Source organism: Anas platyrhynchos, chromosome 19, assembly GCF_047663525.1.
Source record: "Anas platyrhynchos isolate ZD024472 breed Pekin duck chromosome 19, IASCAAS_PekinDuck_T2T, whole genome shotgun sequence".
Taxonomy (NCBI): Eukaryota; Metazoa; Chordata; class Aves; order Anseriformes; family Anatidae; genus Anas; species Anas platyrhynchos.
The window spans coordinates 15,353,865-15,367,500 of NC_092605.1; the positions used below are offsets into that span (position 1 = coordinate 15,353,865).

The 13,636-nt window shown below is 53.8% G+C and overlaps 1 protein-coding gene and 1 long non-coding RNA gene across 3 annotated transcripts in view; one reads left to right on the forward strand and one right to left on the reverse strand.

Moving 5' to 3' along the window:
• Positions 1–6,712: 6,712 nt before the first annotated feature.
• On the reverse strand, positions 6,713–11,648 carry LOC139999073 (uncharacterized). Of its 2 annotated transcripts, XM_072025694.1 has the most exons (3): positions 9,405–11,648; positions 8,699–8,887; positions 6,713–8,587 (listed from the first exon to the last, which is right to left on the reverse strand). In XM_072025694.1, exons 1-3 carry the CDS (start codon positions 9,955–9,957, stop codon positions 7,164–7,166), a joined length of 2,166 nt encoding a protein of 721 aa, XP_071881795.1. In that variant the 5' UTR covers positions 9,958–11,648; the 3' UTR covers positions 6,713–7,163. The 2 variants fall into 2 exon arrangements, with proteins under 2 accessions (XP_071881795.1, XP_071881794.1); XM_072025693.1 differs by having other exon boundaries at positions 8,699–11,648.
• An 874-nt stretch (positions 11,649–12,522) lies between these two features.
• The window catches only part of LOC139999100 (uncharacterized), a 1,390-nt gene continuing 276 nt past the window's right edge, over positions 12,523–13,636 (forward strand). Inside the window, exons 1-2 of the long non-coding RNA XR_011804175.1 lie at positions 12,523–13,018; positions 13,055–13,636. The exon at positions 13,055–13,636 is cut by the window's right edge and continues 276 nt beyond it. This is a non-coding gene — a long non-coding RNA (uncharacterized lncRNA). The remainder of the gene's footprint in view (positions 13,019–13,054) is intronic.

Genomic DNA, 13,636 nt, shown 5'->3' on the forward strand with positions numbered 1-13,636 from the left:
CAACTTCTAAGCAAGCGGAGATGAGGTTGTGGAAGAAGCAAATAAGCTGTTGATCTAGAAGCAGCCTGAAGATTGTCCTTAAGCAGGGCCTTGCATTCTTCATTTTTACAGCATTGCTTGCCTTCAAGTGCACGACGATGATTTTATGAACTTTCTACCACTACAGAAATGCACCGGATTCTTTCACAAAACTTACGGGTGGTACTTGGCAATATTGGTCAGCATTCTCTATTTCCTTCTTCATCTCAATTCTCTTTTGGCCTGTGAAGCTTTCCAGATCAGAGGAGAAGATCCACGGTAATACGGAGCTTTGGATACTGCAAAGGAAACGAAGAATCCTACTGACAACTCTTTTCAACCTCGCCTGCAAGCATCACAGAAAAGAACACCGAAAGAACACCGCTTTATCATGGGAAGCATACATTGGAGCATAGGTGTCCTATAGCTGAAGCGAGGTGAAGCAGGTTCCACACAAGGTGAAGGAGCACACCCATAAGCATTTCCATAAAGCCGTGTTTTCAAACAAAGGGTTAAGATTTAGATTTTCTTACAAGTGAAGAATGAAGAAATAAAAGAAAAAGAAAATTACCAGGACATCCAGTTTTCCTCTAGCTTGCTTTGCTTCTTTCCGAATCTGAGTCTGGAGTGACAGTCAGGGAGCAGCGTTGTGCAGAAATGCCAAAGCCTCCCCAGCTGGTTGTACCTTCATCAGCAAGGGCTTTGATACTGCTGCCTCCTCAGCAACATCAGCCATTTCCGAGGAAAGCTGGTGTCCATCAGGTCAAATAGGAATGGGAAATCCCTCTTGCCACAACTTCACACTTACACCAGAGTTGGCAGGACAGGCCGATGGACAGAGAAGCGTCTGCTAGAGTGTTAGAAAACAGACTTTAGATTTCCGTCAACCCAGGAAGAATTACTTGCTCATCCCTTCAAAGTGAACTCTGAGTAGAAGGAGGGGATCCCAAGCTGCATTCCTGACATCTATGCTGCAAAGTCATCCAATGGGACATGTTACTGGACCAGCCTGTTACGAACAGAAACAGGACTTTGAGGTTATGCTGTTGGATTAGAATTAAGCTCAAAGAGTTAGTCCTTTGACGTGTTTTTGTTTGCAAGTGTTTTCACTGCTTCCCAGACAATGTCTCCAGCAAGCTAGCTGCTTGCTTCATTTGTTCTGTTCTGTTCTGTTCTTTTTGATTCTGTTTTGTTTTGTTTTCTCAGCCAGGATTCTTAGAGAAATGAGATTAAAGTGATCATATTGTATGTCCACCCATCCCTCCCTCCCCTTCGCTTGTCCAGAGCTTTTACCTCGTCCAGCAGCTTGAATGAACTCGGTCCTAGGCGCAGTTGTGTCCAAGCCATTCTGTTCCTAGACGTGTTGTGAGAACAGACAGCTAAGTAGTGGGGAGAGGACGTGCTGCTGTCTGCAGTGTGACCTCAGCGCTTACCAAACAGTAGGGAATACACAGAGAAGGGCCTTAGGAGAACTTCAAGCCCCAGATACGTTTTATGTGGAAACCATATTTCCCAAGATAACACTGGACACAACTGCATAATCAAAAGGGATTCATTTCTTGGTTCATTCAACTCCTAGGTTTTAGTTTTAAGACATGTCTGTCTTGGCTTAAAGCACTCTTCCAATCTCTATTTCCAGTTCCTAGGATTTCCTGAAATAGGGAATCCCACTTTTTCCTTTTACAATCTCCCAGTCTCTTCTTTTTTACCTCTCCCCAAGAAACTTAGCACTGCTCTCTTCATACTTGACAACTAGATATGGAGCTGTATCAGCCAGAAGGAAGTTTCCTTCATACTTTCTGCTTCTTACGGTATCTGGGCTCTTACCTTTACACTTACTCACCCTTCCTACATTAGCACAAAGAAAGCTGTTTGGGAGATCTGATGTCTTGTTTTCCAGAAACTGCCCTGAATCACCTTTACGAGAGCTGTCCCACGCTGCGAGCACAAGTCTTGCAGTCTGGCCAGATATTTGCCTTCTAAGTCAATAACCAAATCTGTTACAAAGGTAAGAACATGTAATTAATGGAAAGGAAATCCTTTTATCCTTTTATTTTGATCCAAATTCACTTTTTTTTTTTTTTTCTAGTCCAAGAATGAATCGTGGAGAACCACCAAAACTCAGGTGAGAAATGAAATGACAAATGTTAAGGTCAGGCAGCTTGCCCACTGCCATTGCTACCCTGCAAGCAGATGGAGTGCATCTTCATACGCCACAGCCTGAGACACTAGTCGACAGGCCAGCCCGTGTGAGGAAGTCCATTGCTGCCTGAATTTTAACATGACAGGGGGACTCTTAAGCCTCTTGTTTATGCTTTAGTACTTGCGGTCTATGGGAGGACCACAGCACACTCTTCTCTGTCTCCCCTTATTTGTTGATCGTCTGTAGGAAGAAGAGAACGTGCAGAGGCCCTCACCCGTACATTGGGTCTGTTCTCACTCTGTGCAGCTCCATCATTGAGCAAAGTACCAACCTTGAGGCTTCTGTAAGGACTTGACACAAACTACAGAATACTACAATGAAGCATTCACAACAAAACCACATTTTTTTCCGCAGCCAAGCATCAAAACACTTACAGAAGGGCATGGTCCCTCTCTGTGCACCTCAAGGGGAGATCCACAAATCCTCACGTGCTTTCATCGCATCCAGCACCCTTCTCTGTGCCTCCCAGCTAAACGTGCACAGAGGCAGCTGTTGCCAAAGTGCTGTGGTGACACAATTCAGTTCTGTTTCTGAAGTCATCACCGCAGGCGCCTCCCAGTGACGGCACAACACTCTCTGTTGCTAATGCGTCTGTCTCAGAAACAGCTAGGGAAGTACCACTATGCCCAAACTGACTTGAATTAGAGTAGTTCCCAAATTATTCTCTGCTCCCCTACATCTGTGGAAGGTGTGTGATCAATCTTTTCCTTGAGAAAGGACTACAGAGCAAAAGAGCTTGATTCTGAGACGTTGCCCGTCCTTGTAGAGCAGTTCACCTTTGATTTCCATGTCAGAAAAAAGAAGGTGAAATCAACAATTCCCTTCCTCTGAGCTGGGAATAGGAAAGAAGCCCAATTCTCCAGGAAGCCTTCAAAAGGAAACTCTGCATTTCTTTGTTAAACACCTTGTTTAATTTCTTGAAAGAAATCTTTCCCAGGACTTTGCAACTGCGGTGGTTCGAAGCGGGTGGGCAGCCGAGTTCCACCACGGCCGCTCTCTCACTCCCCCTCCTCAAAGGGAAAGGGGGAGAAAATACGATGCAAAGGGCTCCAGGGCTGAGATAAGGACAGGGCGATGGCTCAACAAGTATCGTGACGGGCAAAGCAGACTCAGCAGAGTGACCCTCAGGGTCCCTCCCTGCCCCTGCTCCCCGTGGGGTCCCTCCCATGGGATGCCGCCCTTCCCCAGCTGATCCCACACGGGCTGCCCACAGGCAGCAGCTCCTCAAGCACTGCTCCCACACGGCTCCGTCCCACGGGCTCCATCCATCCATCCATCCCCCAGGAGCAAACTGCTCCAGCACGGGTCCCCCACGGCTGGGCGGCAGCTCCCCCCAGCCCCCCTGCTCCTGCGGGGGCTCCTCTCCATGGCTGCAGCTGCGGCCCGGGGCCTGCTCCTGCGGGGGCTCTCCACAGGCCGCAGCCTCCTCCAGGCCACAGCCACCTGCTCCACCGGGGGCTCCTCCACCCACAGGGGGGCAGCAGCGTGGAGATCTGCTCCATGTGGGACCCATGGGTGCAGGGGGACAGCCTGCTCCACCAGGGGCCTCTCCCTGCACAGCCCGCAGGGGAACTGCTGCTGTGAGCCTGGAGCACCTCCTGCCTCCTGCTGCACTCACCTTGGGGGCTGCAGGGCTGCTTCTCACTCCTTGCTCTTCCAGCTTCTGTTGTGCAGCAGTATTTCCCCCTGCTTACATCTGCTCTCCCAGAGGTGCAAACAACATCGCTTATTGGCTCAGCTCTGGCAAGCGCCGGGGCCCTTTTGGAGCTATCTGGAGCTGGCTGTTGTCTGGACTGTTCTCACAGACGCCATCCCTGCAGGCCCCTGCTACCAAACCCTTGCCACGTAAATCCGATCGAAGTGTATGCAGCAATTACAAAGCCGCTGTGCTTTGGGCTGTCACGATCCTTCTGCAAGTGCAGGGGAGGTGCAGGGTTGCTTTGCATTTCCAAAAGGAGGAAGAAAGCCTCCAACCCCACTGGACCTCAGCCACTTGCAGGATCCAAGCAACGCTCCCCACTTTCAGTTATCTCCCTCCCATGCACACAGTGGGAGCAAGGTTGAACAAGCACATTTTTGAAAATGTTTATCTTAATGAAGAATAAAAGAAGTCTACAACACCCAATCCCTCTGTGCACCCAAGGCAAAAATCGTGGACTATTCTGCCTCAACACTATTTTCAGACCCAATTTGTCAAGTCATCTAGCAGAGGATTTCTCTCTTGTTCACTCACTAGCTTAGTAGAGCACCAGTTTACATAGGTGCTGGAGCAGATTCCTCAACCATCTGAAGGGACTTGATCCCAGAAAAGTTCAAAACTGCAGATGACTCATGATTTTGTGGTGAAGCATCTATTAGATTAGAGCTGTTCCGCTTAGGGCACAGTGAGACAGTGTGAGAAGAACCCTGTATCTCACTGATTGAGGCTTTATAACTCTACAGAATTGTCATTCAACAATAAATGGAAAGTGCAGGAGATATGTTCTTTCTTCCTCCTTTCCCTGCCATACATTAGCAGAGAGATTGTGGTGGGATATAGGTTCAGAGCCTCACAGAAGAAGGATTTGAACCCAGGCTCTCCACAGTCTGCACCACTGCCTTCCTGACGGCTTTTGACTATTTTAATTAATTTTATTATTTTATTTTATTTTATTTTATTTTATTTTATTTTATTTTATTTTATTTTATTTTATTTTATTTTATTTTATTTTATTTTATTTTATTAGTATTATTCTTCTTATTTTTCTGGATGGTGTCTAAGTGTTGGGGGGGAAGAACCAACTGTGGGAGGAGGGAATGCTACTACTGTCTGTGACAGTGGTGATTTCTGGACAGTGTTAGCAACAGAGCTTTTGCAGAGAAGAGAAAATGACAGGCAGTGTCTCTTGGTATTCCATGTACTGAGTACTGAGTGCAGTTTTGGGCTCCACAATGTAAGAAAAAGTAAAAGAACAAACCAGTGCACTGTGATAAAGAGACTTTAATAGGGTACAAAAGGAATAAAAACAAACAAAATAAGAAATGAGAATATTGATAATTTATAATGTATTATAGAATCATAGAATCATAGAAGCATAGAATATCCTGAGTTGGAAGGGACCCTTAAGGATCATCAAGTCCAACTCTTGACACCGCACAGGTCTACCCAAAAGTTCAGACCATGTGACTAAGTGCACAGTCCAATCTCTTCTTAAATTCAGACAGGCTCGGTGCAGTGACCACTTCCCTGGGGAGCCCATTCCAGTGTGCAACCACCCTCTCTGTGAAGAACCCCCTCCTTATGTCAAGCCTAAATTTCCCCTGCCTCAGCTTAACCCCGTTCCCATGGGTCCTGTCGCTGGTGTTAATGGAGAAAAGGTCTCCTGCCTCTCGACACCCCCTTACGAGTATAAAATATATAAATATTGTTTAATTAATAATATTAAATACTTATCATTTTATAATAATGAAACAATGCCATACTGTACAACACAGTCAATAAAGTGGATTTAATTAAATAAATAATAAACCCAGGAAATTAAATAAAATTTTAAAATGTAAATTTAATAAAAATAAAACCCATTTTTCCCATCCCAATGAGTTCCTATCCCCATCATCACTTCCCATCCCACTGATCATTTCCTATCCCAATAACCTCCCAGTTCTGATCCCAAGGCTGAATTCCCAACTCCCACCCACCCATCCAGCCATGCACCCATTTTCTGCCGTCCGTGCTGGCCATGCCCACATCCATGCCCGGTCTGGGCATGGGCAGCGGGAGCGGGCTGCATGAAATAACTGAACATGAAATCACGAAATAACATGAAATAATAAATAAGGTAACTTAATTGTTGCTGTTGTTAACATTGCTTCATGACAACAGATGCAAACATGGATCTTGAGTTGAGGGCAAAGGTGACCTTGGATCTGAAGCACACAGGCGTTCGCTAATGTCCCCCCATCCGGAGTGAATCCACAACGACTCGGAAGGAAAACTAAAGTCCAAAGCAGTGCACTGGGATAAAGAGAGTTTAATAGGGTAGAAAAGGAATAAAAACAAACAAAATTAGAAATGAGAATATTGATAATTTATAATGTATAAAATATGTAAATATTGTTTAATTAATAATAGTAAATACTTATCATTTTCTAATAATGAAACAATGCCATACTGTACAACACAGTCAATAAAGTGGATTTAATGAAATAAATAATACAACCAGTACATTAAATAAAATTTAAAAATTTAAATTTAATAAAAATAAAACTCAGTAAATTAAATAAAATTTGAAAATTTAAATTTAATAAAAATAAAACTCAGAAATTTAAATAAAATTTAAAAATGTAAATTTAATACAAATAAAACCCATTTTTCCCGTGCCAATGAGTTCCTATCCCCATCATCACTTCCCATCCCACTGATCATTTCCTATCCCAACAACGTCCCAGTTCTGATCCCAAGGCTGAATTCCCAACTCCCACCCACCCATCCATCCAGCCATGCACCCATTTTCTGCATTTTCTGCAGAAAATTTTCTGCAGGCAGAGGCCTTGCTGAGTGAGCACCTAAGGAGAGGAATGTAATCCAGAAGGCAGCAAAGAAGAGCAATGCCCCGAAAGAAGAGCTAAGTCTTGTCTCTCAGCCCTTTGGTGTCCCAAGCAGCAGTTGCCATGGGCAAGCTTTCCCAGCCCAGCTGCTGCCAGCATCCCCCCAGCTTGCCATTGCCACCTTCCTGGGTGAGGCGCGCGCGCATTTGCCATTGGCATTTGCCGTTGCCCATCCCTGAGAGTGGCAAGCAGTGCGTAGGTCCAGCACGAGAAAGGGGAGAGGGCAAGCGAGAGGGGCAAGGGCTGAGGAGCGTGGCTGAAGCTGGAGCAGGTGCCTGCAGAGGTCTCTGTGCCTGCCTGCGTGCTGAGCGGGCCTGGGTGCTGCGGGGGCCGTCGAGGAGAAGCCCGAGGTCGGTCACGGGTAGCCGTAAGAGTAGGCTCTGGCGTGGTCCTTCTGCCGCTGCTCGAAGAATTGCCCGGGGCCGATCCTCATGTGGTGGGCCGCCCGCTGCCGCTCCTCCTGGGCCAGCTTCTTGAGGCGCTCCCGCTCGGGACGCTGCTGCGGCGTGATGGGCACCGACGACTCCTGCTCCTCCAGCGGTGTGGGCGCTGCGTCGCCGCCCGCCCAGGGCCCCACGCAGGGCACGTAGTCCCCGCGGGGCTGCGCCGGACGCTGCAGCGTGCGCGGCTGCGTGGGCAGAGCCAGACGCTGCGCTTGGCCCCCCGCGGCTGGCAGGCCCAGCGCTCTGGGCGCCTGCTTGAGGGGAGCTTTGCGTGCTGCCGCCGTGCTGCCTGGTGGTGCCGGTAACGCCTGGGCCTTGCGGCTAGCTAAGAGCCGGGGGGCAGCAGGCACAGCGCTGGAGCCTGGCAGCCTCAGCTGCCTGTGCTGGGAGCTCTGCGCTGTGCTGGGGGTGCTGGTGGGCGCGGGGCGCTTGGCCCCCCACTTGGTGCCGGTGGGCGCAGGGGCAGGCGGGGGGCTCTGGAGGGGACTGCGAGGGGGACTGGGCAGGGCTCTCCTGAGGGCTGGGAGAAGTTGAGGCCTCTTGAGGGGAGCCAAGGGAGGCTGGGGCAGGGTTCTCTTGCGGGCAGGGATGAATTCCTGCTGGGGGGGCCTTTTGGGGAGAGGCTTGGGCATGGGTCTCCTGCGGGCAGGGTCGGGGGGGCTCTGGAGGGGACTCAGGCGAGGTTTGGGCAGGGCTCTCCTGAGGGCAGTGAGGAAGTCAGGGTCGGGGGGGCTCTGGACGGGAGCCTGGGGAGGCTGGGGCAGGGGTCTCTTGCGGGCAGGGAGGCAGTCAGGGTTGGGGCGCCTCTTGAGGGGAGCCAAGGGAGGCTGGGGCAGGGTTCTCCTGCGGGCAGGGATGAATTCCTGCAGGGGGGGCCTTTTGGGCAGGGCTCTCCTGAGCTGGGGCCGGGCTGCAGGCTTGAGGGGGGAGCTGAGTGGCGGCACAGCAGCTGCAGGGGGCTGCAGCGCCCGCCCAGCCTGCACCTTGTCGGGGTGCAGCCCAGGGCTTGAGGGGACCTCACCCAGCGCTCTGGTGGCTGCCAGTCCCTGTGTGCTGGGCTCCTCGATGTCCTCGCAGAGGTCGGGCAGCTGCGAGAGGAAGCGCTTGAGGACAGGACTGCTGGGGACAGCGGCGAAGGCGTCCTGGGGCTCCACGGCATCCAGGCAGCTGAGCAGCTCCTCCAAGCCGGAGCTGTCCAGGTCAGCCGGGAGCTGGTCCTGCAGATGCTGCAGCTGCTGGCTGTCCCCTGCCAGCTGGGGAAAGGCCTCGGCGAAGGCATCGGGGCCCAGCTCCAGCAGCTCCAGGGGCTCCTCAGGCACCTCTGCAAGTGTTGCCGCTGAGGAAAAAGCAAGCCAATGCAATCCCCCAAGCATCCCCCGCTGCCAGCTTTGCCATGGCCCCTGGGTGTGGGGCGCCCAGCGGCCGGCTGTGCCAGCCCCAAACTCACCGTCGGGCGTCGCCGTCTGGGTGCTGGCGGTCGCTGGAGCCTGGGCAGGCTCGGGGGGAGTGGGGCCGGGCAGCGGGGGCCCCTGGTCCTCGCTGAGCCCCACGGCATGCAAGCAGGGCTCCGGCAGCTGCCCCCGGCTGCTGCTGAGGGTGCGGGGTGCGGGGAGCGCCTGCTCCCGCAGCGGAGGCCCTGGGACGAGGGGTGGCGGGGGGTTGCGCTGGGCGGGGGCCTGCAACAGGCAGGTGCCTGCGGGGTGCAGGAGCTCCCCATGGAGCACGGCCCTGGGCCCCGGCCCCAGCCCCAGCGCATGGTGGGGCACCAGTGTCCCCGTCACCATGGGCTGTCCCCACTGATGGACGGGGGCACAGGGAGGAGCGGTGTGGGGGAGCTGCCCCACGGCGGGGAGCTGCACCAGCTGCAGCTGGTGCCCCATGGTTGGGAGCTGCACCAGTGGCAGGTTTTGCCCCACAGCGGGGAGCTGCACCAGCTGCAGGTTATGCCCCACGGCGGGGAGCTGCCCCCCAGCAAGGAGCTGCCCCATGGCGGCGGCGAGGAGCTGCCCAAGCTGCAGGTGGTGCCCCTGGGCTGGGAGGTGCCCCCCAGGTGGCAGCTGCACCCTGGCGGGGAGCTGCAGCACCTGCCCCTGGACCCCCGGCACCACGTGCCAGACGGTGGCCTGGGGCAGCGCGGAGGGGAGGGTGGGTACCTGCAGGGGCTGCAAGGGCAGCGCCGTCGCTCCGGGGAGGGAGGGAAGCAGCCAGGCAGCCACCGTTGGCGGCACGGCTGGGACGACGAAGGGGGAGTTTTGCGTCTGCGGAAGCCGCGGAAGCCATCTGGGGAAACCCTCTGTGGGAAAAAGGGCGCTGGGCTGAGCTCTGGGGCGCTGGGCTCGCCAGCAGGGCCGCAGCCCCGGGAGGAGCGGGAGCCGGCTGCTGGACCTGCCATGGTGGCTGGAGAGTGGGGCGGTTGCTTGGGGAACCCGCGCAACGGCGGTTCCGTCCCAACGGCTGACCAGCCCCTCGCCGACATCTTGGGGAGGACTGCAGGCTTTGGAGCCAAGCAGGCTGCCCAGCGCAAGACTTGGCCATCCCCAGCAGGCTTTCCCTCCCACGCAGTACTTGCCATGCCCACGACGCTTCCACACCGCCTCTTGCCCGTCCTGAGCATTTCCCAGCCCAGGACCAGCTTTCATCCTCATGGTCATTTCCCATCCTGACAAGTTCACATGAGAACAGATTCCCATACAAAAGATTTCCCATCAACAAAAACAGATTTTTCCCTTCATCCAAAGAGATCTCGTCCCAAAGAATTCCCCTCTCTTGGAGGACTTCCCCATGGTTTTCCTACTTCAATAAATGTTACCCACCCCATTAAAGATTTCCCATCCCAGTACTTTCCCATCCCAGGCGTGACTGCCCATCCCAATGCTTTTGCTTCCCAATGCTTTCAAACCCAGAGAACATTTCCCATCTCTTTCATTTCCGAGCCCAATGCCTTTCCACCCCAAGGAAGTCTTCCCATCCCAGCAAGGATTTCTCGGCGCACACATCCTTTCCCAACCCATTCCCATTTCCCACTTTCACCATCCAACACACAGCTTAGCCAGCCCACAGCTCTAGAGAGGGATTTGGACGATGCTGATAGACACAAGGTCACGGGGATTTGCTGTGCTGACGATTGCTCTTTCTTACAGATCAACACAGATCCCCAGTCCCAAGGGCGCCAGGCAGAATCTGGCCAATATGTAGATACGAGGCTCTTCCATTTCCTACCAGGAAAGAAAGAGATCTGTGCGTTTCTCTCTCTCCACCTCCGGAAAAAGAGAGGAAGGGGAGAGCGCTAATGAACAGGAGCATGCTCAGCTCAGCCACCGGCATGGAGGCTGCCCGCTCCTCAGCACCTCGAAGCAGCAGCACCTTCAAGTCTCCTCCTGCAGCAGCAGCACATCAGTGTCTCTTGTCCCACCAGCAGGACAGTGGCGTCTCCCATTGCACCATGCCGACCTCCACGCCTCGAGTGCCAGCAGCAGTCCTCAATGCGAGCTGGACGCTCAGGGCACTTGTGGCCACCCACCTTTGTGAGCTCCAAGGCTGACAGTGACTCTCTGCTGAGCTCCCACGGCTCTCAGGCGTCCCGCTGGCAGAGCTTATGGCGCTAAGCTGACTGCCAGGAGAAAAGGCTCCCGTGAAATGGCTGCTCCACAACGCCAGGAGCAAGGTCTGCTGGGCTGGGGGTTCGCAGAGGAGCTCGGCCTTGGGCCTGGCAACTGCGCCTGGAAGCCAGGGACGGCCTTGGTGTGCAGCTGGACACCTGGGCCTGAGAAAGCAAGGTCTCTTTCAAGACGCTTGGCACCATCGTCACCCAGTGGCTGTCTCAGGGCGACGAGAGAAATGCACAGCATCTCTTGCTGCCCTGCAGTGCTGCTGTCCTACGCCCTTGGGTGTCTCCGGGATAGAAAAAGGGACGGATTTTGCCCCAAAACCCAGCTCCTTTCTATCAAAAGCATCACGTCCTCCTCTCTTTCTTGGATTTGGCTATGACTTTAGGAATCCCTGCAATCCCTGCAGCTGTGTCCCCTGCCAGCTTCTTGTGTGCCCCAAGCATCCTCGCTTGCAGGGCAGTAGAAGATGCAGAAAAGGCCTTGCCTTAGTGGAAGCACTGCCCTGCAGGAGCTCCAACATCCCTCTTAGCAGCACGCTGTAGCCCCCAAATGCCCCCGAAACGGCACATTTCAGCTCCTGGGAAGGAAATGAGCTCGCTCAAGGGGAGCTACCTGCTCAAGGCCCAGGTGTCTGTGAGGCGGTGTTGGCAAGGAGTCCTGTTGTGTGAGTCCGTTCTTTGTGGGTGCTCCGTCCCCACAAGGCTTGCTTTGGAAGGCCCAGGAGAGTCTTGTGGGCACTGGCCTGGGGTCCCAGGCTGAGCCAGCTGCTGCCTGGCAATCAGGGAGGCTCGCTCAGTGTCTTGGCTTGGGTTTGTGTGGCCAGGCTGTGGGAGCGGGGGGCTGCAGGGGTGTCCTCTGTGAGAAGAATGCAGCAGCTGCCCCATGGGAGCTCAGGGCCGCTTCCAGGAGGCTCCTTCCAGGAGGGACCCACCCGCTGCTGCCCAGAACGCAGAGCAAAAGGATGATGTTTGCGCCTGGGGGAGAGCCCATCTAAGAAAGGGAACAAAAGCTGCTGCCCAGCAGTGTCTGGCTCAGGGAGGAGTGGGAAAGCTCTGTGCAGCCCCCAAGGGCCATGCAGCAGGAAGCAGGAGGTGCTCCAGGCTCACAGCAGCAGTTCCCCTGCGGGCTGTGCAGGGAGAGGCCCCTGGTGGAGCAGGCTGTCCCCCTGCAGCCCATGGGTCCCCCGTGGAGCAGATCCCCACGCTGCAGCCCCCCCGTGGAGGAGCCCACGTTGGAACAGGTGGATCTGCCCTAGAGGAGGCTGCGACCTGTGGAGGAGGCCCCAGAGGAGCAGGGTGTTCAAGGAAAGGTTGGAGCTGGTGCTTAGGAACATGGTTTATTGGGTGACATTGGTAGTACAGTGATGACTAGACCGGAAAAATGTGAAGGTCTCCTCCAACAATAATGATTCTATGATACCTCCACCACGTCCTCCTCCTCCACTTCCTCCTCATCGTCCACGGCCTTTTTCTTGTCCACTGCCTCCTCCTTGTCTACCGCGTCCTCCTCGCCCCCCGCCTGCTAAACCTATTTCTCATTTTCCTCCTCCTTCTCCTCCTTCCCTGCCTCTTGCACCTCCAACACCTCCTCCACCTCCACTGCCTCTTCCTCCTTCTCCTTCTCCAGCCCCACTGACTATTCCTCCTCCACAGCCTCCTCCACCTCGGCAGAAGCTTCCTGGCCAACTTCCTCTGCATGCTCCTTGCTAAGGCATGCTGGTAGCAATGATCGTGAGCCCAGAAATGGCAGGAGGAGTTGCCAGGAACCAGGTGTGCCAAGGCGGCTTCTCTGGGAGGCTATGGCTGTGAGCGCTGCCCACCGCTCCTAATTCTAGTTCCATTTGTCACCCCACAGGACCATGGCACTGTGACCCTGTAAGGTAGCAGCTGGCGGCTCCTATCATCTTGATGACGCTCTGTGATGCGTTGCTTGTTGCCTGGGTAGCGATTGTTAGCTATTATGCAAATGGCTTGTCATCAATCGGGGATGTGGCTGCTCCTCCCTATAAATGGGCCAAGGGGGGCAGTGGGAGCCAGAGTGTTGGAGAGGGGAGATGGGAGAAGGTGGAAACAGAAAAGGAGGAGGATGAGGAAGAGGCATAGGTGGAAAAGGGGGAGTAAGAGAGGAAGGGGGCAGTGGAGGAGGTGGCGGAGGAGGAGGTGGCGGAGGAGGAGGTGGCGGAGAAGATTGAGGAGGTGGCGGAGAAGATTGAGGAGGTGGCGGCATGAGTAGGAGTGGTGACAAAAGAGGAGGTGAGCAAGGGATAGGCAGAGGGACACGATGGAGGTGGAAGAGGAGAAGAAGGTGGTGGAGAAATAGTAGAATACTAGAGGAGGAGGTGGTGGCAAAAAAGAAAAAAAAAAAAAAGTGGAGGAGGAGAAGAAGGTGGTGGAGGAGGAAGCCGCCAAAAAAAAAACAAAAAAACAAAAGAGAAGGAGTAGAAGGTGGAGGAGGAGAAGGAGGTGGAGGAGGAGGAGGCGGAGGACTCCAAAACAAAAGACCCTCTCTGGTGGTGAGCGTTGACCGCTGCTCCTAATTCTAGTTCCATTTGTCATCCCACAGGACCATGGCACAGTAGCCCTGTAAGGTAGCAGCTGGCTGCTCCTAGCAACTTGATGATGCTCTGTGATGCGTTGCTTGTGGCCTGGTTGCCTGGGTAGCGATTGTTAGCTATTATGCAAAAGGCTTGTCATCAATGGGGGATGTGGCTGCTCCTCCCTATAAATGGGCCAAAGGGGGGCAGTGGGAGCCAGAGTGTTGGACAGGGGAGAGAGGAG

Coding starts and splice junctions, on each gene's coding strand:
- LOC139999073 (XM_072025693.1), bottom strand. CDS start 9,941: ATGGGAATCTGTTCTCATGTGAACTTGTCAGGATGGGAAATGACCATG. Junction 8,588..8,698: donor CCAGACGGCGACGCCCGACG/GTGAGTTTGGGG, acceptor CTTTTTCCTCAG/CGGCAACACTTGCAGAGGTG.